The 27,582-nt window shown below is 39.4% G+C and overlaps 1 protein-coding gene across 2 annotated transcripts in view; it reads left to right on the forward strand.

Annotated features, from left to right (window-relative positions):
* AVL9 (AVL9 cell migration associated) overlaps window positions 1-27,582 on the forward strand; it is a 71,670-nt gene that overhangs the window by 32,301 nt on the left and 11,787 nt on the right. For both annotated transcript variants that reach the window (XR_004644509.1, XM_034761145.1), the window contains exons 3-14: window positions 101-186; window positions 6,078-6,149; window positions 7,517-7,606; window positions 8,183-8,249; window positions 9,257-9,297; window positions 10,496-10,534; window positions 13,915-13,984; window positions 14,850-15,397; window positions 21,735-21,869; window positions 23,135-23,354; window positions 24,848-24,965; window positions 25,988-26,041. Coding sequence is in view for 1 of the 2 variants with exons in the window: in XM_034761145.1 (XP_034617036.1) it covers window positions 101-186; window positions 6,078-6,149; window positions 7,517-7,606; window positions 8,183-8,249; window positions 9,257-9,297; window positions 10,496-10,534; window positions 13,915-13,984; window positions 14,850-15,397; window positions 21,735-21,869; window positions 23,135-23,354; window positions 24,848-24,965; window positions 25,988-26,041 (1,540 nt within the window). In the remaining variant the exon portion in view is untranslated. The remainder of the gene's footprint in view (window positions 1-100; window positions 187-6,077; window positions 6,150-7,516; window positions 7,607-8,182; window positions 8,250-9,256; window positions 9,298-10,495; window positions 10,535-13,914; window positions 13,985-14,849; window positions 15,398-21,734; window positions 21,870-23,134; window positions 23,355-24,847; window positions 24,966-25,987; window positions 26,042-27,582) is intronic.

The following is a 27,582-nucleotide window of genomic DNA, read 5'->3' on the forward strand; positions in this document are numbered from 1 at the left end:
TGAGAGTAATGTTGAAAAAGATGACTACAGAGCTGAAAATACAAAATGTTGATGTATCGTTCTGTTGGTGACTGATGAAGCTTTTTTTCTCCTTTCTTAGATACTGTGTTTTTCCACTTGCCCCCAAGATGTGGAGATCGAACCACAATATATGGTGTCTCTTGCTATAGGCAGATTGAAGCCAAGGTAATTTATAGTTGCAAATATACAAGAGTAAAATTGTAGGTTTGATACAGAAATGAATGGGTGAAATTCTATGACCTGCATTATACAAGAGATCAACCCTATCTGATCAGAATGGTCTCTCTGGCCTTAAAACCTATGAATCTGCAGAGTAGGCACCTTTAGAGCTGAAGAAGTCTCATTTCTTTCATGACCTGGAACATTGTGGTTCATGTCAGTCTCCTTACACGTCCCATTATATGTTTTGGTTACAGCGAATCTACCAGGCAAGAGCTCCCAGAAGCTGAAGTAGGCTGGAAGAATCTGTCAGGCTAGCTAAGAATTTATATTGCCAGGGAAGTGGAACTCCTTGCTGAAAGCAGATTTAAATTATTCCAGTAACAGCCCTTAAAAAGATTTTTGGGTACCTCTATTGTCTATTGCACAGACACACAAATTCTTCCTTCATGTATCTCCTTTATTTCCAGAAAAGATATTGGTCTCCTTTGAAAAAAGTAAATTTTCAAGGTGGATCAAAATTCTCTTTTGCACTGGTTTTCCATTAAATGTAGTTCTCTATTGTCCAGACCAGTTACATTTTCAGGGAAATATTTTGGGGCTATAAGGGCTGAAAGGGGGTTGTAGTGTGTATTGTCCCACTCTTTGAGGAAATTGTCTTGTACTTGATCTGATATATTATATTGTGCCCATCACTTTTTAAAATCTTGGCACAATTCACAATGTTTGTAGTTATAATTACTCTCTAATGTTATTACAGACTTATTTTAAAATATGTATAATAACCTTTCCAATGACATGCAACAACCTTAAATGTCTAATAGTTTTTAGAAGGAGTTCTGGATAACTTTTATGTTCAGAAGTCTTAAATGACATGCTGTGTACTTTATTTGTATTGTTCCCCAATCACATTTGGATTACTTTTAAAGTCTGTTTATTAATTCTTGTTTGAATCAACTTTACAATATTAAATGCATAATTGCAATTCTATTATTATTATTTTTGTATTGACTCTGGTTTATTCAGTATTTGTGCAATAGGCAATTATTGTGGTATCCTGTTGTTAAAGTCTCTCTGTATTTAACTGTATAGTTGTTTTAACTTAGTTTTATTATACTGCTGATTACAGTTTCTGCTGTTTACTAACCATTAAGAGGGTAAATAGATTTTAAATTGAACTGTTTTGGAACAAGTGGAATATAAAGCAATATGTGTTTTATGTAGCAACAACTTCAGCATTCTGCCCAATCTGGCTTTTTGATAGATATGTGGGCTGTAATCCACATTCTTGTTGTTTTGTACAATATAAGAGAATCATTTGGCTATATGGTTTCTGCCTCTACCCTTTCTAGCCCTGCTGATAAATGTTAGAACTATTTGTTCTAGCTGAGACAGCAGCTGACTCCACAGGTGTTGCCACTTCCATTTACATCTGGCTAGAAGAAAATGCCCAAGCATGAAACACTCTTTCCAGACCAAAGCTTTTCAACTGGTCCCTTTGTATAGGTATTGTGTCAGAGAAGGAGGAGGGAGAGGTTGTGGCCTTTTGCTTGTCAAATCACCCTGAGCTAAACATACCTGTTTCTTCCCCATCCCACTGCCTTCTATTTATGCTGGTGCCTTTTAAACAGTCTTCAGTACCAAAGACTGTGCATGTCATCTCAGTGTAATACTCTGCAAACTAGGCAAATGTGGTCTAGATAAAATTACTATAAAGGTGTTGCATAATTGGGTGAAAACTTATACTCAGAGTAGTTTTCAGTGGTTCACTGTCAAACTGAGAGGGCATATCTAGTGGAGCTCCATAGGGATCTGTCATGAGTCCAGTACTATTTAATATTTTCATTAATGACTTGGATAATGGAATGGAGACTCTGCTTATAAAATTTTCAGATGACCCCAAGCTGGAAGGGGTGCAAGCACTTTGAGGATAGGATTAGAATTCAAAATGACTTTGATAAATTGAAGAATTGGTCTGAAATCAACAAGATAAAATTCAATTAAGGCAAATGCAAAGTATACATTTAGAAAGTAAAAATCAAATGCACAACTATAAAATGGAGAATAAACTGGCTAGGAACTACTCTCCCAGTAAAGAATCTGGGGTTATAGTGGATCACAAATAGAATATGTGACAACATTGTGATGCAGTTGTGAAAAAAGGCAAATGTCATTCTGGGATGTATTATCAGGAGTGTCATATGTAAGACATAGGAGATAATTGTTCCAATCTGCTCTGCACTGGTGAGGCCAGGGCTGCAGTATTGTGTCCAGTTTTGGGCACCACGTGCTAGGAAACATGTGGACAAATTGGAGAGAGTCCAGAAGAGAGCAACAAAAAATGATAAAAAGATTTTAAAAAAACTTACATGTATAAAGATTAAAACAACCTGTGTGTGTTTAGTCTTGAGAAAAGAAGACTGAGGGGGACGGTCTGATAACCGTCATCAAATATGTTAAGAGCTGTTACAGTGATCAATTGTCTCCCTGTCCATTAGAGGTAGGACAAGAAGCAATAGGCTTAATCTGCAGCAAGGGAGATTTAGGTTAGATTTTAGAAAAAACTTTCTAATTATAAGGGTTACCAAAGCAGGCTGTGGAATCCCCATCTTTGGAGGATTTTAAGAACAAGTTTGACAAACATCTGTCAGAGGTTGTCTAGGTATATGTAGTCCTGCCTCAGCATGGGGGAGTGCAGGTGGACTAGATGGCTTCTTGAGGTCCCTTTCAGCTTAACATTTCTATGATTCTATTTGCAACTACTGTCTGCGCAGTGAGTTAAGAACACAACTGTGACCAATTGTTCTGACTATTTGTAGTGTTGTAAAGCATATTGCCTTAAGGTCTGATACTGCACCATTGAAGTCAATTGAAGTTTCAGTGACAGCAACATGGGGGGGCCATAGACAACAATGAGTTAGGGCGAGTGGTGTGCTGTCTATGTATGCAGCACATGCGTTGCATGCCTCAGAATTCACAAAAAATGTTTTATTCTACAAGCATGTGAAAGCCTTGCATGTAATTAATCTGTTCATGTCGGCTGTTGTCTTGTTTTGCTGGCAAGGCGTGCAGTGCTCCAAGTTACATCATATTGCCTAGGCAACATTACTGTAGGCAGATGACTTCCTGACCAGCTGTGCACTGGAAAAAGTAGCTCAGGCATGAAAGTGTAGAATTGAGTCGTCTGTGATTGAACAGAGCTAGCAATGTCAACTCCTCATCAGGATGGAAAGTTTTGTGCCAAATTTGTTCACTAATTCATTTAGTGCAAGAGACTATAACAGAAACAGACATTATAAATAATGGAAGCCCAAACCAAAATTGTAATTAGTGATCTGAAACTGTGGGCTGGTCTACACTGGGAGGGGGGGGTGGGATCAATCCAAGATCGATTCAAGTCGAAGTATCTTGAATCAAATTACCTGGGGTCCACATGGCGCGGTATCGACGGCCGCAGCTCCCCCGTTGACTGCGCTACCGCCGCTCGCTCTGCTGGAGTTCCGGAGTCAACGTTGAGCGCGTTCAGGGATCGATATATCGCGTCTTGTTAAGACGCGATATATCGATCCCAGATAAATCGATTGCTACCCGCCGATACGGCGGGTAGTGAAGACATAGCCTGTATTTCAGTGAAGTTGTGTACAAATGTGAATGGATCTGTGAGTGGTGGAAAACAAACAAGCTATACTACTGACCCTGTCTACTTTTCATCAATGAAAAGAATGTATGGAATAAGGCAGGATACAATGACCTAAAGAACCATTATAAAGCTTGTGGTTGTCATTAGTAGCCAGCAACACCTAGCAGGCTGTATACAGTTACGAACATTTGGACAAGCTTGCACTGATCTTCAGTTAGATAAGCTATGGAGAAGTGCTGTGAGACAACACAATAAAAAGACTGTCAGAATCAGGCTCTTTGCAAAGACTAATTTGTTTTATTTAATCTCAGAGAACAAGAGCTGGTGTTTTGTAGGGATAACTAAATGGATGACTCCCTGAATCGGGGCAATTATGTAGAAACCTTAGAATTAGTCAGGGAATTTGATCCTTTAATCAAGCAGCATTTGGGAACCATCTACTTTATTTTCTGGAACATCAAACAATTCAAAATAACCTCATCAAAGCAGTAAGTAATATCCAACTTAATGCCATTGCCAAAGAAATTGAGGAAACACCATTTGTTGCTATTTTACTTGATGGAATGTCAGATAGTCCCAATGAGTCCAGCTTTTGACTGTACTGCATTATGTGACCAAGAATGGTGATATTGAACACTTCGTTGCTCTTAATGACATTAGTAACAATCGAACTGCAGCTGACATTTGCCAGCATGTTGAAACTGTGTGCCAGAAGTTTAAATTTGTTGACAAGGTTTGTAGCTCAGACATACGGCAGTGCAGCAGTAATGGCAGGCAACATAGGTAGGCTCAGAAACGTGTTCATGAAAAGTTTCTCTGTGCACTTTTTGTTCATTGCTATGTCCGTGTTTTAAATCTTGTCCTCAATTTTGCAGCAAACAGTAGCAGACTGATTTTCTTCAAAAATGTAGAAGGAATCTCTGTAGTTTTTTTTTTTTCCCCTCTCAATCTTCAAAGGACTGAACTTCTTGGAAGCCTAGTTAAACAGAGACAGCCCTCTGTTTGTACCACAAGGTGGAATTTTCATTCAAGGCTTGTACAAATTGTAAAATGAGCAGAGAAGCTCTGACTGAACTCTTCAAAAGTGTGGTGCAGAATCCAGTAGCTTGGGATGCTCAGTCTTTTCACTCAGCCATGGGTTTGCTGACTGTGGTTGATAATTTTCAGTTTGTGTTTTCCTTTGCCTCTACAACAATATGTTTGAAGTGACAGAAGTGATGTTTCATGTTCTTCAAACCAAGATGTATGATATTGAGTTTTGTATTCAGCAGTCTTCTGAGACGTTAGAGCAAATTAGTCGAAAGCAACAAATTTTTGACGAGTTTTGGAAAGAGGTGTCGGAGTTAGGTGTATGTGAACATTGAAGGGAAAAAAGAGCAAGTGAAGGCCAAGCAACATATAAACGTCTCTCCTTTGAGGTTATTGACAATGTCAGAGAATAGTTATTGTACAATTTGAAAGTGTAGAGAAACTTTAATTTGTACAACTGCTGAATCCAAAACAATTAAAGGAATTCCAGACACATTTTCTGGTTAATGCTCTTGAATCTCTGGAAGAAGCATCTTATCCAAATATTTTTGACATTAGTAGATTGCATTCCAAGCTGTGTGCTGTGGACAAATGATAACAGTGGCAAGAGAAAAGTGACTTGTATAGAACTATTCATGTGCTGGATTTACAAACTTGCTTCTCTAAAGTCAACAAATTGGCTACCTTAATTCTGATCATTCCCTACTCTGCAGCCACAGTGGAAAGATCTTTTTTCAACTTTAAAGCGCATTTAGACATTTACACGCAACACCCAGAGTGGCAAACACCTGTCCAGCTTGGTTTCACTGACCATCGAAAAGGAACTGCTTAGGTACTTGTGCAGCTTACCAGATTTTTATGACTTTGTCACTGAGGAGTTTCTTACAAAAGATAGAAGAACGGATTTTTAATTTCAGTAGAAATGTTAGGTAATCGTATATTAGTATAGTCTCAGGTTTCATTATATTTGGCTTACTAGTATTTGGCAAAAAATGTATTTGGTTTATTAATCACAGTCTGTACATTAGAAAAAAATCTTTTAATCTGTCATCTAAAAAGTTGTTGCATACCTTATTAAAAATGTCATTTGCATACCACTGGGTAGGTCAATTCTCAAATAGCACATTCTGGGTTTTGTTTTGATCAGTGGTGGTTTTCTGGTAACTGGCTTTAAAAATAATTTTTAAAATACATACAATATTTTTACATATAATACTTTTTTTCTTAGGCACTGAAAGTGCGGCACGCAGATGTCACCCGAGAAACGGTACAGAAAAGTGTCTGTGTTCTAAGTCAGCTGGTAAGAGAGCAACTAACAAAGACAAACTTTTTTTTTTTAAAGAATACACACAGAAAACTGGTTTGACAAATTTTTGTTTGGAAACTTTCATTATTTTAAATGTTCTTTGTTAGAAACACTTTAAAATGTAACAAAATGAGCATTGAAATCACAGCTGTGTTAGAAGGCCAAGGTACTCAAATGTTGTTATAATTCTTCAACTGGAGAGACAAGGTGAGTGAGGTAATATCTTTTGTTGGACCAACTTCTGTTGGTGAGGGAGACAAGCTTTTGAGCCACAAAGAGCTCTTCTTCAGGTTTGGGAAAGGTACTCCCAGCTTTTGCTGTGACACTAGAGTTCCTTCTCCAGACCTGAAGAAGAGCTCTGTGTGGCTTGTCTCTATCACCAACACAAGTCAGTTCAATAAAAAATATTATCTCACCTACCTGTCTCTCCAATATCCTGGGACTGACAGGACTATAACTATATTGCATGGAAAAATGCATGTACTTTATTGTGAGTCTTGATATGATCTATTTGCATTTTTAATAATTGTTCCAAGAAGCCTATCAGTAATTGTATATTCCATTCAGTGTATGTATCTATGCTAGCTTTAGTGTTGCTACTATGGCTAAAAATAGTGAAACCATGATAGCACAGGTTTCAGTGCAGGCTGTACGAGCATGCTGGGGACCCTGAGTATGTACTTACCTTGCTAGCCCATGCCGCTGTGTCTTCACTGCTAGCTAGATTTAAGATAGCATGGGATGCCAGCCCCTGCTGCAACCATACCTCCAATTGAAGTGTAGATATATCCATGGTGATACACTATAAAATTACTAGTAAGTTATCAGATAATGAAAAACCTAGCAATGGACAACTGTGAAATGAAGCTTTTTTCTAGCGGTTAGTGTAGTATGTTATGTGAAATATGATGTGTCTTCAGAATATATTGGGTGTACCTCTCAGTTGTCTGGGGGTCTATGTTGCAATGCAGGCTGCTTTTTACAGTCAGACTATGCAACTACACTTTACAGGCAGAGAAAAGAATTCTTTATTGAGAGATGAATTCAACTGCATGAGCAAGATGAAGCAGGAAAATTCCCGCTTATTCTATCCACTCAACACTACTGGCAGGATATTGAGTGATGTGCACTATCTGCCAATGAAACACAAGATAAAATTGTTACCTAATTAAAATTCACAGTGAGGGCTTTTGTCTTTAAAAATTACACTTCCATCTAGTGGGGTATCGATCTGTATTAGAATACAAGGACAGTTGGGGGGTATGGAGGAAGGACACTGGAACTGGAAACCAGCAACAAATGTACTTTTTTCATCTGCCTTTCATTTATGACATAACATGTCCATTTCTCTGTCTCACAAGCCTTTGTATGGATTACTTCAAGCAAAGCTACAGCTCATTACTCATGCTTATTTTGAAGAAAAAGACTTCTCACAAATTTCAATTCTTAAGGTAACTTTTCAGTATATACTAATACAGTATAATGCCCCATGTGTATGACCATAGATTTTAAGTTATAAACATTCTTTATCAGAGGGGTAGCCATGTTAGTCTGGATCTGTGAAAAGCAACAGAGAGTCCTGTGGCACCTTTAAGACTAACAAATATATTGGAGCATAAGCTTTCATGGGTGAATACCCACTTCGTAGTGGGTATTCACCCACGAAAGCTTATGCTCCAATACATCTGTTAAACATTCTTTAATCAATGTATTCTTGTATGTATTGCATTTTCATAGGTGATACTTCTATTCAGCTATTTTAAATAATTACATGAAATAATATATTATCCTAATATGAATCTGAGAAAGGAACAGATTTCTGATTAGTGAAATATCTAGGAACAGTATCTTCAATGACACCCTTAAAGTAACACCCCAGTTATAAGTAAAAATGTTCTTTTGTCTGTCCATCTCTTTGAAACAAATTATTTTATTTATTCTGGTCCCTTCGGTAGCTCTTTAGAACAGGTGTTACTAATCAGATGTGGTATTCATATGCCATTAATATTTTTATTTAACTTTTACAGGAACTTTATGAGCATATGAATAGCTCTTTGGGAGGAACTACACTGGAGGGGTCACAAGTTTATCTTGGTAAGGGACGTTTTTACAAGCAATAATATATAATGTTATATCAGCCAAATCATTCCCTCTGAACTAGTTTGTTTATGTGCATTAAAATTTAGCACCACAGGTTTTGTGCCTGCATGGGACTTTATTATTTTCCCTCTCATTTATGGAATTAAATAATTTTCAGGTAACTACCCTTTATCTGTTTTTCCATAATGTGGATCTCATTTTAGCTTGTAATCCATGATACTTCAATCATGCCTCTTGATATGATATACATTTAGTGCAGTGTTTCCCAAACTTGGGACGCCGCTTGCTGGAAGTGGCGGCCAGTACGTCCCTCGGCCCGCGCCGCTTCCCGCAGCTCCCATTGGCCTGGAGCAGTGAACCGCGGCCAGTGGGAGCTGCGATTGGCCGGACCTGCGGACGCAGCAGGTAAACAAACTGGCCGGGCCCGCCAGGGGCTTTCCCTACACAAGCGGCGTCCCAAGTTTGGGAAACACTGATTTAGTGAGTGAGCTGTTCAGCCCCTTCTGAAAACTATGCTTTTTTGAAAATTTTAATTGTGGGGGAAATTTTCAGTGGCATAAATGGCAGTTAGGAATCCAGTTCCTTTTGACTTCCAAAGGGAGTTGAGCACCTAACTGCCCTTTATGCCTTTATCTCCCCCTACATCCTTTGCTCCACGTACCATAGGAAGAATTGTGATCTAGAAAGAGAACTAAAAGTCGTTGTTTAATCAAATGCTCCCATAGGGAAATGCTTTAGCCAGCTGGCTTCAGTATGAAAGTAAATAGCCATCTTCTGGAATGCAGAGTCTCCATCTTACTTTCAACTCTCATTCTTAGAAGGAAGAGAAAATGGTTTGAATTCTTTTAATGAAATCACCAGCATGTTTTCCATGAGAATGGGAAATCATCGTGTGTCACTTTAGCTTATGTAATTTGGCCAATAGAAAAATGGGGGACAGGAAGAAAGGAGTTGATACCCCTTGCACAGCTTCACTAATGGATTTGTTCTCAACGTTGTAGGTCTGTCTCCCCGAGATCTTGTCCTTCAGTTTAGACACAAGGTACGCTTTCTTCATGTGGCTAATAAAGTACAGCAGCAGCATGCTTTTTTTACATGGTAAAAATGTAGGTTGCATGATGAGCAACTGACAGCTAAGCAAGTGCACACATACACTTCTTCATATTTTAAGGTCCAGACTCTCTGCTGTACCTAGGGGGTGCTGCTAAGGAGCTGGATACAGCCTCCTGGGACTTTCTGGCCTCAGATGCAGGTTGGTGCAACCTGGGGGTTGTTGTTTGAGGGACCATATACCATCTGGAGATATGTTCCAGCCACTCACCCTTCCTGCCACCACACACTACCCATATTTCCTTGCCAGGAGTTGTGGGGAGGGGAGATGTAGCAACCTGCTCTGTTGGCTCTACCCTTGTTAGGGATTCCCTCTCCTTCCCCTACTAGAAGTATCTCCAGTAGGCAGGTTTCAAGTACTCTTCACTTCCTTTATGCATATATCACAAAAAAACCCACAACCCACGTACACCAAGGAGTAGGAGATGGTTCTACCCCGCTTAAACCTGTTATCTCAGTGGTTAGAGGACTTACGTAGGATGTGGGAGACTCAGGTTCAAATCCCCACTGTGTCTGATAGGAGCAGGGTCTTGAACCTGACTCTCCCACATCTTGGGTAGGTGCCCCAACTGCTGGATTATAGAGTCATTCTCATTCTCTCTATGGCTGAATGAATATTTTGTTGTTTTATGCAAAGTGGAACAACTTCAGTAGTAGAGATTGAGAGAAACTTGCCTCAGAATACACCATAGTGCAGTGGTTAGAGCACTCCCTCAGGAAGTGAAGACCTGGGTTTATGTCCCTGTTCCTCTAAGGCAGAGTGGGGATTTAAGATCAGGCCTTTCACCTCCTGGGTAAGTGCCCTAAACACTGGGCTATTGTATAAATTGTGGGGATTAGGAATGCTTAGAGCAGTGGTGGGCAACCTGCAGGCCGCGTGTGGCCCATCAGGGTAATCTGATTACGGGTTGTGAGACATTTTGCTGACATTGACCATCTGCAGGCACGGCTCCCTGCAGCTCCCAGTGGCCGCGGTTTGACGTTCCCGTCCAATGAAATAGCTAAGGGAAACATTTTTAATGAAAGACGAATTTACGTATATTACACACATGTACACACATGTAAATGTGTGGGCTTTTTTCCTGTTTGTTAGTCACCCACCATGTTAATTTTCCCTTCTTATTTTGCAGATCTTAATTCTTTTTAAATTGATTCTTCTAGAGAAAAAGGTAGGGTCTGTGGGATGAAGGAGAGGATTGAAATGGAGATGTAATTGTTTATATGACTCTATAGAGTGTATGTTAGTGAAAGATAAATGCTACACTAAATATGTCTGAAGTAAAACCCAATGCTCAAGTATATTTACATGCAGATATAAATAAAACTGGAAAACTTTATCCCCTTGATTAACTGCTCTGTGTGTGTTGGTGTATAAATTCTGCTCACAAACTGTCAATAATGGAAAAAATTAATAGTTATTCTAGAGCAAAGGCAAGTAAAATTTGGTAAACTTGGGCAGGGAAATTTTCATAAGTTTTTAAGGGATGGAAGTACATATCATGAAAAGCCACTGTGAGAATTGGTACAAATGATAATGAGAAATGGTCAACTGCATAAGGAAATGGATGGGAAATATCAGGACCTAAATAGTGCACTCACCATTGTAGAGTGAAAATTCTTAGTACATAAGGTCCAGCAAAAAAGAACTTCATTTCAACATAAAATAGATAGTAATATAAATACCAAAGGAAGCAAGCTTTAGATTTTTTCAAGTTTTAGATTTTTGTGAATTGTATGGATACTTATCTGAAATATATATTTAGTATCCAAGGTCATGTCTCTCTAGTCATGTTAACTTTGAGTCACAGTAAATAAAAATAAAAATAAATATTAAAATAAGTAAGTCGACCTAGTTTAAATCCACAGAGAAGTGTAAGTCTTAATTATATTTTTCTTCAGGCTGTCTTACTGCCTAAAAGAAGTGCTGTCTTGGCCATTTAATAGGACTCTGGAACATGTACACACAGATAAGAACTAGAAACAAAAGAGTACCAATTTGTAAATTCAAATGTTGGGTCGAGATCTTTCAGTAAAGTGGCTGAATATCAGCTCACAAATACTTGAAATACAAATACACAAATACATCCGCTCACAGGCATCTTTTTTTCCTACAATGTTTATTTTCATGTTAAAAGTCAAAATCTTACTTTGCTCCCCCAGTGAACAAGCTAAATTATAAGTTCATCTCCTTGATAGAAATGACTTGAAGTTGCTTTTATAGGACAACTATAAAAAAAATCGTTCATTGAAGGGCAGGAAGTAATATCAACAAATCAGACATGAGCAGTTTTTATCAAGGTTGCACAAAAGAAATCAGAAGTCAAGAAATGCATATATTATGACTGCATGCACAACCTTAACTCTGCCCTATATGCATTGTGATAGCTTATAATTACTCAAATATAATACATTTTTCTACATCCTCAAGCCTTTTCTGTATTAGAAGAGTGTGCTATTTTGTCTAAATCAATTAACAAAATTGATCTGGTCAAATCAGCTCAAATCTCTAATGTAGAGACACTTAAACCAGTTTAACCCTTGCTTATATAGATTTTTGCTTCAGTTGGTAACTTAATGGATAAAACTGGTTTAAGTGTCTGTTTTTGGGCTTTGCCACCGTTTTAACTAGATACTTTTTCTACAGCCTTAAATTACTTAAAATATATTTTGGAAAACACGATAGCGTCATTAGACTGGAAATGCCTTCATAGAAGTGGGTAAAACTAAGATTTGATGTGCAACCTTAACTGGAGCATTTTGTACTATTTTTTTCATTGCTTAGCCTTGCTACTTTAACATTCTTTCAGTGTAGTTTTTTAAATAGATATTTCTAGTTTTAAAATAACTAACTGTTTAAGAACATGAGAATTAGTGGCTATATGTGATGTTTGGGTGTTTTAAGCAATTCAGGTCCAAACCCTGCAATTGGATTCAGTAGCACAGATTCCTTTGCCCAAGTGAAGCCCCACTGCTTTCCTCTGGGCTCTGTAAAGGCAAAGGCATCTGCCCTACCAGGCCTGATTGCATGATCGAGATCCAAGTGTCTCATTGTGTACTTTTTCATTTACCAAAGCTGAAGTGTTGTTTAATTCCAAAAAAGTCAGTAGCAGTGCCACATGGTAATCTTAGTAACAGCCTCAGAGTACACCAAAAAGCCTGTCAGTTTAAAATTGCATATATAAACTCCTAGATTTATTGTGTTATATAAAACATTTAGTTTCAGAAATTTCAGTGTAAGGATGGGGTGGGGTTTGTTTCACTTTCCACATCTACACTGGTCTGTTGAACAGTTTCCCAAATATTTCAAAAGTCTGCTACAAATATTTTAAACTTTAGAATTAAAAATAATTGCTTCACTTTATATTGATACAAGAAATGTTTTAGAAACCGCCTTGCCTATTTGATTTAAAAACTGATTATGGTAGCATTTCATAATTACAGCTAAACATTCTAGTTATCTAGTACTGAGCTATAATTCCGTTCTGAAGTTGTACAAACCACAAGACACAAATTCACAGGAAGAGTGGAGGCATGCTCAAATGACTCAAACATATGAGTCTAGTTTGAAAAAGCTGGACATCTATTGAATAAACGTGAGAATTCTTTCTGAACTTACAAGCAGAAAGTGAACCATGGCATCTGCTAAAAGAGAGAGAGAGAGAGAGAACACACTGTTTTCCTGTACTGGCTGCTTCCGAACAGCTGTTAAGGTTCCAGAATAGTTGTGGGAAAACCTGTACAGTCAAAGACCTTAAACATACTAAGCCAGTATGCCCAATAATGCCACCCATTCTTGATCAGAAAGATGCCTTTTGTTCTGTGGCTCAACTCCCATTAATCCATGGGTTGATGCCTGTCCCACAGGTAGGAGGAAGCATGTCTCAAACTCACAACTACTGCTGGGTTGAGACACCCATCTCCAGATGGTGGCCATTTGGATATTTATTGCCAGGATCACGCTATTTCCTGACGTGTTACAGGGGGCAAGGGAGTCAATGTGCACCCAGACAAACTAAAGGAAAAAACACACTAGAATTATGGAAAGCACTAACCTTAAATATATATATATAATTAACATGCCACAAACAAAATTTTGGCCACGTGTGGGAAGAAGAGGTATTTAAAACTGTTCTGACTGCCTGACTAGGGCAATTCTCCAGTCAGCTAAAGGCAATGTGGCATTGCACCCGTTCTTCAACCGTGAGCACCAGCAAGGACCAAATTGACTGAATTGCAAAAATGACCTTCTGCAATCATTAAGATTGTAGCTAGTCGTTCTTACTGCCCCTGAAAGTGATATAACCAACCAGTATAAGATTGAATCATCCAAGTATAGTAAATGCCTTGTGTCTTCTCTTTAACATTTTTATTCAGATAAATATTTATGGGGACTTTTATCGAAGTGAAATTCTCCATGAACTAATTTTAAACATTTTTTTTAGCTAGATAGATTAGATGTCCTCAGATTCTCTTGTTCGTTTGTTTTGGTTTGCTTTTCTCTCTGACTTAAGCTGTCATTTTAATTTTCCCTTCATCCCCCTCCCCACAGGTGTTGTTTTATATTTCTCCAGTAAATAGACTGGTGGGAGCACTGATGACTGTCTTGTCTCTCTTTCCTGGTAAGGAAAAGCAGGTTTCGGCTATTTCTTTCTTGTGTAATTTCTGTTCATAACTGAAATTGACAGTGATATATTTGGGCGTGGGGGACTTATGTGACACATGGGCTGTGTTGGTATATTGCCAGAGTATAATAGCCACAATGAATTCACACACACAGCTACGTAATATGTTTATGAAGCACACATGCGCACAACCTGATAACACTGGGTATTTATTGAGTGCTCCTTACCTTAGTAATAAGAAACTAAGTCTATTTTATGTCTGCGGGCTGCATATTGGGCACCTTTGATATGCCAGTGAATAAGAAGTCATTGGTTCTGTGTTCCTGCCAAATGTTTATCAAACTTAAATAACACTTGCCAAGGCAGAATGTCAGTGCTGATCCATTTGTGTCATAGTCATAGGCACTGACTCCATGGGTGCTCTGGGCTGGAGCACCCATGGGAAAAAATGGTGGGTGCTGAGCACCCACTGGCAGCCTCCCCCCACCCAATCAGCTTCTCTCCCTCCTCCCAGCTCCTCCTGCCCACCACGATCAGCTGTTACGCGGCGTGCAGGAGGCGCTGGAGTGGCGGGGGAGGGATGGAACGAGGCAGAGCAGGGGCAGGAAGAGGCAGGGAGGGGGTGGGGCCTTAGGGGAAGCAGTGAAGTGGAGTCAGGGCCTGGGGCAGAGTGGGGGTCGAGCAACCTCCAGCACATTAGAAAGTCGGTGCCTCTGGCAGAAGTGGACTGGATTTTTAAAGTGGCAATGAAAATGCATGACACTTTTGTTTTGATATACTAAAAAGCATTTCCTACTTTGCCATTATCAAAAATCACTAAAATCTTTGGTGAGATGATATTGTGTATATGTTTGTCCTCCAGGTATGATTGAACATGGTCTTACTGACAGTTCACAGTATAGACCAAGAAAGAGTGTATCAGAGGACACTGGCCTGCGGGAAGTTACTCCCCCTTTAGATGATTATGTTTCTGTGTCTGTTGCTGACATTTCAAATACAAACTCAGGAATGGGCGAGGAAGGCAGGAAGCTATCAGGAAACCATGTGCGGGAGGCTCAGAAAACAGATGTGCCTTTATCCCATTCTGAAACGAATTGCAATGGATCACAGTCCTCCAATGGCACTGGACAACATTTGAAACCTCCTTCACGTACTTCTCCAGAGTCTTCTGAAAGCGACTGGGAGACCTTGGATCCTAGTATTTTGGAGGATACCAACTTGAAAGAAGGAGAACATGAAAATATGACATCAGAACAGACTGAAATCCTTTCAAAGGAATGCCCAACGTCAGAAAGCCCTCCAATTACTGTGCAACCTCAGGCTAAAACAGGACATGTGGTTCTTGTTCCAGGACTGATATCAGGGTTAGAGGAGGACCAGTATGGCATGCCATTGGCTATTTTTACTAAGGTAAACATTTTGATAATTGTACTTGGTAAATATTTACCAACACTTTCAGGCCTAAGTTTTCAAAAGTGACTAGCAATTTTTGGTGCCCTACTTAAAGCCTGTTTAAAGTATTGCTCAGTATTCAAGTGCAGACTCTGACAAGAGACTTTATTTTTGTATAATAAAAAAAGCCCACTTTCCTGGATGTATTTTCCACCCCACATGCATATGCACTACTTCCCGTGATCTATGACTGTTCCATTTATTTTTCTAAGTCATGTTGTTAACAGGCAATGACTTGCAGACACTCCTTGATCAACTAGCTGCAGACACGAACAGCTTGCCCCAGATGGGCCCCCCATGTATTGTTTCTGTTTTACTTCTGAAGAACTTAGAAATCTTAATTTATTTAGTAACTTCTTAATTAATAGAAAGGATTGTTGTGTAAGTACAAGTGTTTCTAATGTAATTATAAAATTTTGATAACACAAAGATGTGGGAAGTGCTACTATGTATCCCATCCATTTAGGCTTTTCCTAAAGTTCTCTTTGCTGTAATATCTAAGCACTTGTTAGACAAATCTGCAAGATAAGGTCCCTAGTGGACATCATGGAGTTTTTCATTCTTCTTTCTATCTTTGATAAGGAGGCATTACTTGAGGAATATCTACGTTAAAAAATAATAATAATAATTCAGCCCATTTTTTTCATGTAGGAGGGTTATGTGTTTATTCGGGCTTTAAAGTAGTCCTCTTATTTGCATTACAGGTTACCCTCTACTGGGGATACCTTGCTTTGGTTGCAACAATGAGCTGACTAACGAGGCAAACATGACTCAGCAAATTAAAAAATAAACACACTTACACCTAGCACAGATTTTACTCGTACTTCAATTGGAAATAAGTAAGGCTAAGTTTTTGTCATAGATATTTTTAGTAAAAGTCATGGACAGGTCACGGGAAATAAACGAAAATTCATGGCAGCCCATGACCTGTCCATGACCTTCGCTAAAAATATCCCAGACAAAAAGGATAGGTGGGTTCAGCACCCACTGCTGATGGGGCTCCCGGATCCCCCACTGATGCGGTGCGTGGGAGTGCCAAAGTCCCCTTGCCCCGGGACTGGGCTGCTGCGGGGTCCCCTCACACGGACAGCTGGCCCTGGCTGCAGCTGCGGTTGGGCACCTGTGGGGAGTCCCCGCTGCCGGCCATGGCTGGTCTCCGAACTCTTGATGGGGTGTCTCATCTTTTACAGAGTGATCAGGCAGCAGAGTCTGGGCAAAGATCCACTTAGGCCATGTCTAACTACCACTCATGTCGGCAAAACTTATGTTGTTCAGGGGTGTGTTTTTTTCAAACCCCTGGGCGACATAAGTCACGCCAGCATAAGTGGTAGTGTGCACGTTGCTATGTTGCCAGGAGTGCTTCTCCCGCCGACATAGTTACCACTGCTCATTGGGGTGGTTTAATTATGTCGAAAAGAGAGCGCTCTCTCCTGTTGGCTTAAAGCGGCTACACGAGAGATCTTACAGCGGCGCAGCTGCATTGGTACAGCTGTGCCATTGTAAGTTCTCCAGTGTAAGCATAGTCTTAGTTATGGAGTCGAAGGAATGCAGTCAACTCAAAAATAAATTTCCGTCTGAAAATATTGTATCTAACTATTTCAGAGTAGCAGCTGTGTTAGTCTGTATCCGCAAAAAGAAGAACAGGAGTACTTGTGGCACCTTAGAGACTAACAAATTTATTAGAGCATAAGCTTTCATGGACTACAGCCCACTTCTTCGGATGCATATAGAATGGCACATATATTGAGGAGATATATATATACACACATACAGAGAGCATAAACAGGTGGGAGTTGTCTTACTAACTCTGAGAGGCCAATTAATTAAGAGAAAAAAAACTTTTGAAGTGATAATCAAGATAGCCCAGAAGAAGTGTCTTCTTATCAAACTGTCTGTACTGGGCTATCTTGATTATATCCAGCTTTTCGTCCACTGTAACCCGTAGGTCCTTTTCTGCAGAACTGCTGCCTAGCCATTTGGTCCCTAGTCTGTAGCAGTGCATGGGATTCTTCCGTCCTAAAGTGCAGGACTCTACACTTGTCTTTTTTGAACTTCAACAGATTTCTTTTGACCCAATCCTCTAATTTGTCTAAGTCCCTCTGTATCCTATCCCTACCCTCCAGCGTATCTACCATTCCTCCCAGTTTAGTGCCATCTGCAAACTTGCCGAGGGTGGATGCCATCCTCCAGATCATTAGTGAAGATATTGAACAAAACCGGCCCCAGGACCGATCCTTGGGACACTCCGCTTGATACCGGCTGCCAACTAGACATGGAGCCATTGATCACTGTTATTAGTGGGTTATTAGTGGATTATAGATTGTTGTAATAAGCCATAAATCCAGTGTCTCTATTCAGTCCTTGATTTTTAGTGTCTAGCAAAGTTATGAATTTAAGCACCTAGGCTTGTCTTTTAAAGTGTTGTGCAGGTTACCTTTGAGGATGAGGACTGAGAGGTCAGATACGGAGTGATTGCTTTGTGAAAAGAGTTCACCAACAGGTGATGTGGTGTTTTTGTCTTTTATCATTTTCCTGTGTGAGTTCATTCGAGAGCTTAGTAATTGTCTGGTTTCACCCACATAGTTATTGTTGTTGGGGCACTGGATGAGGTATACCAGTGCATATTTAGTGCACTGGATGAGGTATACCACATGTTGTGAAAATCAAAGATCTTGAAAGGTGTGTTGTGGGGGGGTGTTGATTATTGTAGCAGTGAAGATATGTCTGTAGGCTTTGCATCAGTTGTTCTGCAGGGTCTGGTGCTGCTTTGAGTTGGTGTGTCCTGGTCTGTGAGCAGTTTGCTTCTGATGATCAGAAGAGGGAGAGGTTGGGGGCTTGTTTGCTTGAAGGCCAGAAGAGAGGGTTCAGAAAAGATTTCTTCCAGCCTGGAGTCCCCATTAAGTATGGGTTGTAGTTGTTTGATACCCTGTATGGGTTCCATTCGGGGGTGGCAGGTGACAACTAGGGATGTGTGGTCAGAGAGATGGTTTTATTTCTGTATTGAAGCATGTTCTCTCGGGGTATTTGGGTGACCTGTGCCATGATTCAATCTACTTCTCCTGTGGAATGTCATTGTTCTGTGAAGGTGATTTTGAGTGTGTTAAGGTATATATCCCAGACTTTCTCTTTAGAGCATGTTCTGTGTTATCTGCGTGCCTGGCTGTAGATAACAGATTTCTTGTGGGGTGTGGGGTGTTTACTGGATCTGTGAAGGTAGATGTGGTGACCCGTGGGTTTCTTGTATATACTTGTGAAGGTTCCACTGTTGAAGCTGATTGTGGTGTCCAGGAAGTTGATACTGGTATAGGAGCATTTCAGAGAGAGTTTAATGGACAGGTTGTGATTGTTGAAGTTGTGGTAGAAATCTGAGGGAGTTTTCATTGTCTGTCCAGAGGATGAAAATATTATTGATTGTATCTCAGGTATATCATTGGTTTAATGATAGACAAATGACATACCTGTGATACAATCAATGATATTTTCATCCTCTGGACAGATGACTGAATAAAATGGTAAAAGACAAAAATACCACATCACCTGTGGGTGAACACTTTTCACAAAGCGATCTCTCTATATCTGATCTATCAGTCCTTATCCTCAAAGGAAATCTGCACAAACCTTCAAAAGACACTGGATTTATGGCTTATTACAACAATCTATAGCCCACTAACAACCCCCTGCCAACTGCTTTCCTCCCTTTCCTTTCCTCCCTGTGACTGGAGGGGGTGTTAACAGGCCACTTCACCTTGAATGGTCCTTTTGAAATGTATGTTAACTACTTATGCTAAACAATCTGTTCCGTCTTGTGTTTAGCTGTGACACTCTGAGTAAATTTCCCAGACCTGAAGGCCTTGGCTACACTGGCAATTCACAGCGCTGCACTTGCTGCGCTCAGGGGTGTGAAAAAACACCCCACCATAGCGCAGCGAGTGCAGCGCTGTAAAGCGCCAGTGTAATCAGTGCCTGCAGCGCTGCACACTCTCTTGCAGCGCTGCAAGCTATTCCCCTCGGAGAGGTGGAGTACTTGCAGCGCTGTGAGACAGCTCTCGCAGCACTGGTGGCGCGACTACACTCGCGCTTCACAGCGCTGCCGCGGCAGCGCTGTGAATCCGCGAGTGTAGCCAAGGCCGAAGAAGAGCTCTCTGTAAGCTCGAAAGCTTCTCTCTCTCACTAACAGAAGTTGGACCAATGGAAGATATTACCTCACCCACTTTCTGTCTCAAATATCCTGGGGCTGACATGGCTACAACAACACTGCATACAAGCAAATGCAAAGTTATGTTAACTTCAGTTCAATTAGAAATACCAGTTTAAAGGGGGAAAGCGGTGTTTTTTTTCATTTGGTAAAAAGGACAAAATCACTTTAGGGGGTGGGGGGAGGGAATCTTGAACATTTTAAGATGGATTTTAAAATGGAGAACTAAACAATTTAAATTTAGCTGACAATATGGTTTTTAATGTTTACCTTCCATCCTACAAAGGCACTCTCTCATTCAAGTTTAGCTAATGAAATCAAAAGCAGAGGACTGGAAATTTCAGATATACTAATTTCTAGTGATGAGCATCCTTCAATAACTTCTAGATTGTCTACTCTCAGCAAACAATTTAATTCAACATGAAACTGAACTCCATTTTAGATCTGGCAATTTTTAAATCAAGAATGGATGTTTTTCTAAAATTTATACTCTAATTCAAGGAAATGTTATGGCCTGTGTTATACAGGTAGTCAGACTACATTGATCACAGTGGTCCTTCTGGCCTTATAATCAGCGAAGCTCTTTTGATAGGATTATTTACAAGTTTGTTTTCTTGTTTTTGTTTGTTCCATACTATGGAAAGAAAGTTTAGTCCACCAGACCAAACTTGGATGAATGAGATTGGGCCAAAAGGTCATGAACTGGCTTTATTGACCACGTGGTAATGTATTTCCTAGTATAAAAGAGCACAAAACTACAAGGCAAAAACAGGTCATGGATTTTTGTTACTAATTTTAGTGCCAGCTAGATAAGGTCAGATGCTCCTCTCATTTACACTAGTGTAAATCAGAAGCTGTCATAGTTGCATGGTGAGTTTGGAATCGGGCCCTCTTTGTTTTAAATGGCAAAGCATTTCTAAAATGGCACAGCTTGTCTGGTTGTTAAAATTACATGACAATTAAATATTGCATTGTCAACTTCCTTAATATTATTTTTCCAGAAACCTAATACTCCAGGTTGGTGACTCTCTAACATAGGACTCTTTTATTCTTTGACAAAGGCGGTTCTGTTTTAGTTGTTGGTATTTTTCATCTGGATAGCGAGCGATCCTTGTGTTTAATCTAGAAAAAAAGTAGTAGTTTTATTCCTTTCCTTCCATATGTTTCAAATTGCCATGTACTGCATGATGATGTACATTCATTCTTGTTGTTTTGTCCAGTATGCCTGTAGTCCTTGTGTTAGCGTTAGTGAATGAACTGCACAATGCTTTATGTATCTGAACAGTTGGAATTGGGTTAGAGTTTCAAGGGGTACATTAATTCTATCTTAAAAAGGAAATTATAATGCTTCCAGCTGTATCACTAGAATGTGGGTGTAACCTACATCAAAGACTTAGACTTTTTTTTAAATAGCAAATTTTCCTGGAAAGCACTCGTATAATTAGTATCATAAGGATGCAGTGGTTAAAAAGCACAGAGCATAGTCTTTTTCTCCTGCTGCTTTTTTTTTTTTTAAAGCAGGCATGCGCATGCTCACAAAAAGTTATCCCTGGAGCCTGAAAGTCTGTCCCTGAAAAACATGGATAGCAACAGTGCACGAGTGTCTAACTGTCCTGGCAGTGTACCTGAGTCCTGCCAGAAGAGACTATACTGTGGAAGAAAGGATAGTCTGACTGCCCGTTCAGTTCTTGTCCTCTTTACTGTGCATGCCAAGGACATGAGAACTGGATTGAGACCACCAAACTCATTTCACATTCGTCAGCTCCGTTACCATCTGAAGCTGTTTGGGCTGGATTTCAACCAGTCAACTAAGAATGAAAGCTGCCATAAGCCATTACCAAGTATGCTCCATTTCTGTGAAACCTGGTTTGCTTATGTTTGCTTAATGTAGCAAAGCAACATCAGACTCCAGTGGCAGTGTGGCTAGGAACATAGTGCAGAGCAATAACCAGGCTTGTTCTCTCTGTGGGGTGGTGTTCTTGCTTTTATGTAGCTCTAGGAAGGACTGTGGAGATGGGTAAGTACAGTAAGATGGGGTTTGGTGGGGTGTTTTTCCCTTCCCCTTTTCTTACTAATCATTTAGTATTTCCATTATCTTAGGGTTACCTTTGCTTGCCATACATGGCACTGCAACAGCATCACCTCCTCTCTGATGTAACAGTCCGTGGCTTTGTTGCGGGAGCCACCAACATCCTGTTCCGTCAGCAGAAGCATCTAAGTGATGCAATTGTGGAAGTATGAATTCTCTTCTTAAAAACTTTTTAAACTTTAAAAAAAAGAGGGATTGCATTATGAACGTGTTTAAGTCAAAATAAGAATCTTTGTTTACTAATGAAGTTGTTAAATACATTATTATTTTTATTATTATTTGTATCGGTACCTAGGAGTTCCAGTCATGGACCAAAACTCCACTGTCCTAGGCTCTGTACAAACACACAACAAATCGTTCCTGCTCCGAAGAACTTACCTGCACACTTTCTATTCAAAGAGCTTTTGTCAAAAGACAATATATACAAAAATATTCCTAAGTTTCCAGTTAGGTTCACTGAAATTTTCTGTACTTTGTTTAAAGTAGACAACCGAACAAGTTTTCATGATGTGTGTTCAGTTAACTATCTATGTCCTATGCTATGGGCTTGTCTATTAAAGGAAATTGACCGAATCAACTGTGTGTCCACAGGAATAGCTATAGTGCTGTAAATTCACATCCTATCTTATTCCGGAACAATTTCACTGTGGAGACAAGCCCTTAAATACAATAGAGTCTCACACCTATACTGCTAGAATTCTGTATACTTGCATTTATATAAGTAATGAAGCAGGAAAACCTTAACTTTGTTCACTTTCAAAAATATTAATAAGTTTCTGGTGTAATACATTATATCCAGTGTTTACACTTTATAGAATATTTTTTAAAGCTCCATATGACTCCTTGTTAGTCATGGTTTATTTTTCTCTTAGTGAACTTTCATGGCTGCCTAATAAGATCTTAAAAATAAATGTTTATAACTGAGAAACAGACACAGTTATGGTAACATGAATATGCTCTTCCTCATATTTATTTACTTTATATTTAAGCGGCAATAAAAAATGCCCAAACAGAAAGCTGTAGATGCCCTAAGAATTAAGTTTACAATTGCATAATGATGACCACCCAACAACATTAAATAATTATATGCAGGTAGCAGATTAACTCAGCCAGCCAATAAATCAAAGCCTTAGAAAAGAATCTCTAGGAATATACCCTATAGGAACGTACTCAAAATCCTGACAAAGAGCTTCTGCAGTTTTTGCCAGGAAGTTCATCAAGTTCAGGCTACTTCAGACCATCATCTCATATCCTGAGAACAGTTGAAGCATAATTTGGTCATCAGTTTCTCCTTACCTTTGGTTGTGGTTGTAGGTGGGGATGAATTACTCATTTGACAAAAAATAGTACAGGTTATGTATGCTGAAGGTCTTATTTAGACTGTTTTTCCCCTTGGGATTATTTCAATCAGATAGAGGAAGCCCTTGTCCAAATCCACGATCCAGAACTCAGGAAGATCCTGAACCTCACAACTGCTGACCTGAGATTTGCAGACTACTTGGTGAAGCATGTAACTGAGAACAGGGATGATGTTTTCCTCGATGGCACTGGCTGGGAGGGAGGAGACGAGTGGATCAGGGCTCAGTTTGGTGCCTATCTTCATGCATTGCTTGCTGCTGTGCTGCAGCCAGGTAAATTCTGGTAACCTCTTTAGGGGCTGAGGTGAGACTGGGCAGAGGCTGAATGCATAGTAAACAATTGCTCCATTGCATTTTCAGCTTGGCTTATACTCATCCTTTATCTCAGTTGAAAAAAAAATTTGACCATCTTCGTTAATTTCTTGCTTTATTCTATGTTGTTAACTCTCAATGATTTAGAGATTATTATATTCCCCCTTTGTTATCTTCCCTTGGGTATTTGTGTTAATTTCCATTACCCGCTCCTCATAAATAGAAGTACACCTCTACCCCGATATAACGCTATCCTCGGGAGCCAAAAAATCTTACCGTGTTATAGGTGAAACCACATTATATTGAACTTGCTTTGATCCGCCAGAGTGCGCAGCCCCACTCCCCCGGAGCACTGCTTTACCGGGTTATAGCCGAATTTGTGTTATATCGGGGGTAGAGGTGTACTTGAAATTTATACATGCAGACATCCTACTAATTTAGGGTCTCTTTGTGGACTTTAGCTATTCCCAATTGTTTATGCAGAATTTAAACAGCTAACTCTCTAAATCTTTTAGGAAAAGTTCTGTTTGCCCAGAATTAACCCTTTTAATTGAGCTCCCCTTCATAATTATTCTCAGTTGACTGCCTGTCAGCCAATTCTGTGTCCACTCTGATATTCATGAGCAAATACTGTATCAAGTTTCACTTCAAACATAGATATATTAAGTCCTCTGTGTTCTCTGTATCTGCCAGCTTTGTACTTTTATTTAAGATGACTAACCGTTTGTGGCATAACATGCTTTTCATGAACCCCATGATAGATTTTACTTTTCCTTTCTGAATATTCTAGGTAGATTTTCTGTATTTGTAAATATATTGTTAAAGGGACATTAACGTAATACACCTGAAGTGTGTGATGGTTGTTCATTAATTCACACTTTAGTAACTCTCAGCTTCACCCTCAAATTGAATTTGCAGTTTAATGTAGTACAGTAAAGCAGGGTTCTGCTGTTAGGGCAAGATCAGTGCAGGTGATGTCATGTTCTATGACTTGTTCCCTGCTGTTGGATAATGCCTTGCAACAGAGCTAGGCCACTTACCTTCACTTTCAGATTCTCGTATGGCGGCACAGTGCAGTCTAGGTTCATTATATGGGGATGTTTAACAGCTTGATATCAAAAAAGCAAAATACAGTTTTATTCAGTGATATATTAAAAAAAAAAAAAACCACTCAGTTGTATCTAAACTAAGTTGTCAGTGTTCCTTTAAATGAATTTCTTGGTTGTCTGAACTCAGTTTTCCTTTCCTTAACTCTTTATGTTGGGCAGTGGCATTTTTTTAAACCCAAAATAATGAGCTTGTTGCTTTGCTAATGTTTATGGAACTGGAACCCCGTGTTCTCTGACAAGAATCGAGGAAATTTCTGTTTTTCTTTCAAAACCTCTTTTTCATTTCTTTTTACATCCTCAGTGCATTGCTACAGGTCCACTCACCTTCTGTCTTTTATTCATCAGATAATGACAAGATATTGTCAGACTTCGGAACAGCGTTTGTAGCAACTTGGAAAAATACACACAGCTACAGGGTGTGGAACAGCAACAAGCATCCTGCTCTTGCAGAAGTAAATTCTAGGTAAGAAACCAAGTTCAGAAATAAGAGGGAGAAATAAAGATTTTATTGTGCTGTTCTTATATGGAATCAGAGAGCTTTTGTGTGGGATGTTACAAGGTTCTCTTTCATTGCTCCTCCCTACAGCATATATGAGGCAACTCTGGGAAACTTTGAGATATTCAGGACTGAACTGCTGTAAAAGTTCTGGAGGCATCTCCTTTTCTTCAGACCAGGGTCGTGCAGTCTCTCTCATTACTAGTACCTGACTGAGATTGTGGGGCATAGATGAGAAGAAGCTTGCTAAAGCGCTGCCTAAAGGCAGAAGTGAAGCTGGTAGGAAGTCTCTGAATAACTTTGAGAGAGTTGGCTGCAGAGGCTTCATCCACCTTTCCTTAGAGGTTTACAGTCTGCTGGTTCCTGTGGATTTTTGATTGCGTCTATATTTCCAGGGAGCAGTAATGGCCAGGATCATCATTTGACAGCAGTGTTGTTGGTTCAGAGGTTGCATTCTTTCCTTTTTAAATGTAGACTTTGCCATAGTTTTTATGCCTTTTTTACTTTAAAATTGGACTGTGCAAATGTGCTGTATTTTAGGTTTCATTTGAAGACAACTCCGCAGCTTCGGGTAGTACAGAATAAGACAGCATGCTGCATAGAGCTAGTTAAACTTGTACTCCATGTGTTGCACTGGCTGCTGTTTGAGTTCAGTTTATGGCATTTTTTTTTTAATCTATGAAGCCATACATGGCTACCTGAGACATCACTTCTCTCATTATGCCTCATCTTGTCAGCAGGAGGAGTGTCTCAGCTGTCAGCTTTTATGAGATTTTAAAAGAAGAATAAACATGTCTAGTTTGCAATCTGCCATCCATTTACAAGTGATTCGTCAAAATCCTACAATTGAACCACAACTGGTATATATATCATGTATAACTAGATATTTTCTTTGTTGCAGTGGAGGACAACCAGCAAATAAAAGCATGCTGATTTTTCATTATGGAAAAAATGACAAAATTAAAACACTGTAATTTTTCCCCTTCCAGCCACCCATTCCAGGGCCAATACTCTGTATCAGATGTAAAGTTAAGATTATCACAGTAAGTATATAATACTTTGATATTTTATTGTTTGTTGCTAAATTGAGAATATGTAGATAAATCAAGATTCTTTTAAAGATATGGGAATTGACCCTCTTCATGAAATTGTATGCTGCACTCTTTCTAAACTAGCAACATCTAAGAATGGGAAATGTGCCCGAGATAGTGAAAAATATTGTCAGTGCATGACTGTCTTTTCATGTGTGTACAGTGCCTAGCACAGTAGGTCCTTGATCCTTTTATTGGGGCAACACAAATAATAAATTGATGAATATAAATATTGTTAGAGCTGCATTGTCCATAGTGCAATATCTCCTCTTGCTAACCCACTTATTAATGTTCACTTGTTAATATTTTAATCTAAAACTTTTAAAACATTTCAAGTACAATGATTTTTTTTTTCTGGTATATTTTTTTCTTTTTTTAAACTCTGGGCCAAATCCTCTGCATAGTTCCACTGATTTTTAAGTCAGCAGAGGATCTGGCCCTTTAAATCCAATTTGATGCTACTGAAAATAATGATAAAATTGATGCTTTGGGGTTCAATATTTGTGTCCCTGATTCAACTTTTTTCAATTTAATAATAGAAATATATTTTTCCATAACCTTCAGCTTTGAAAACTCAGCCTGGATTCTAGAATCAAGCTGGGTTCATTCCTGTTCTTGCATCCATCAACAGTAAAGATTCATCAAGCCTAATTCTGCCCTCAGTTACACCTGTGCAACCCTATTATCTTCAGTAGAGTTTAATAGGTATAAATTCAATCTTGTAGTTGCAAGTTAACTATCAATTCTGATGCATGAGCGTCAATAGATAAATCTCTCTTAGCTTTGTTGGTCCTTGAGTGCTTATACAGTAGAATCTCAGAATTACAAACACCAGTGTTACAAACTGACCGATCAATCATACACCTCATTTGGAACCAGAAGTATGCAATTAGAGAGACCAAAAAACAAAAACAAAAAAGGCAAATACAGTGCTGTATTAAATGTAAACTATTAAAAAAAAAAAAGGGAGTGTTATGAATAACTTCCATTCCCAAAGTGTTCATAACTCTGAGGTTCTACTGTATGTGTATAAAGTAATAAAACTTACTTTTAAACATAAGAACGGCCATACTAGGTCAGACTGATGGTCCATCTAGCCCAGTATCCTGTCTCTGACAGTGGCCAGTGCCAGATGCTTCAGGGGGAATGGACAGAACAGGGCAATTTTGAGTGATCCATCCCTGTTGTCCAGTTCCAACTTACACCACTTGGACCCAGCCTTCACAACATCTCATGGCAACAATTCCACAGATTGACCATGATTTGTCTGAAGAAGTACCGTATATACTCGTTCATTAGCCTGTTCGTTTATAAGCCGACCCCCCCTCCCCCAAGATGGTTAGGTAAAAATAGCAAAAACTGTATGACCCTTTCATAAGCGGACCCTATATTTCAGGGGTTGGCAAACTTTGGCTCCTGGCCTGTTAGGGTAAGCCGCTAGCGGGCCTGGACGTTTTGTTTACCTGGAGCGTTCACAGGCACGGAGCCCCTCA

This window comes from Trachemys scripta, chromosome 2, assembly GCF_013100865.1.
Source record: "Trachemys scripta elegans isolate TJP31775 chromosome 2, CAS_Tse_1.0, whole genome shotgun sequence".
Taxonomy (NCBI): Eukaryota; Metazoa; Chordata; order Testudines; family Emydidae; genus Trachemys; species Trachemys scripta.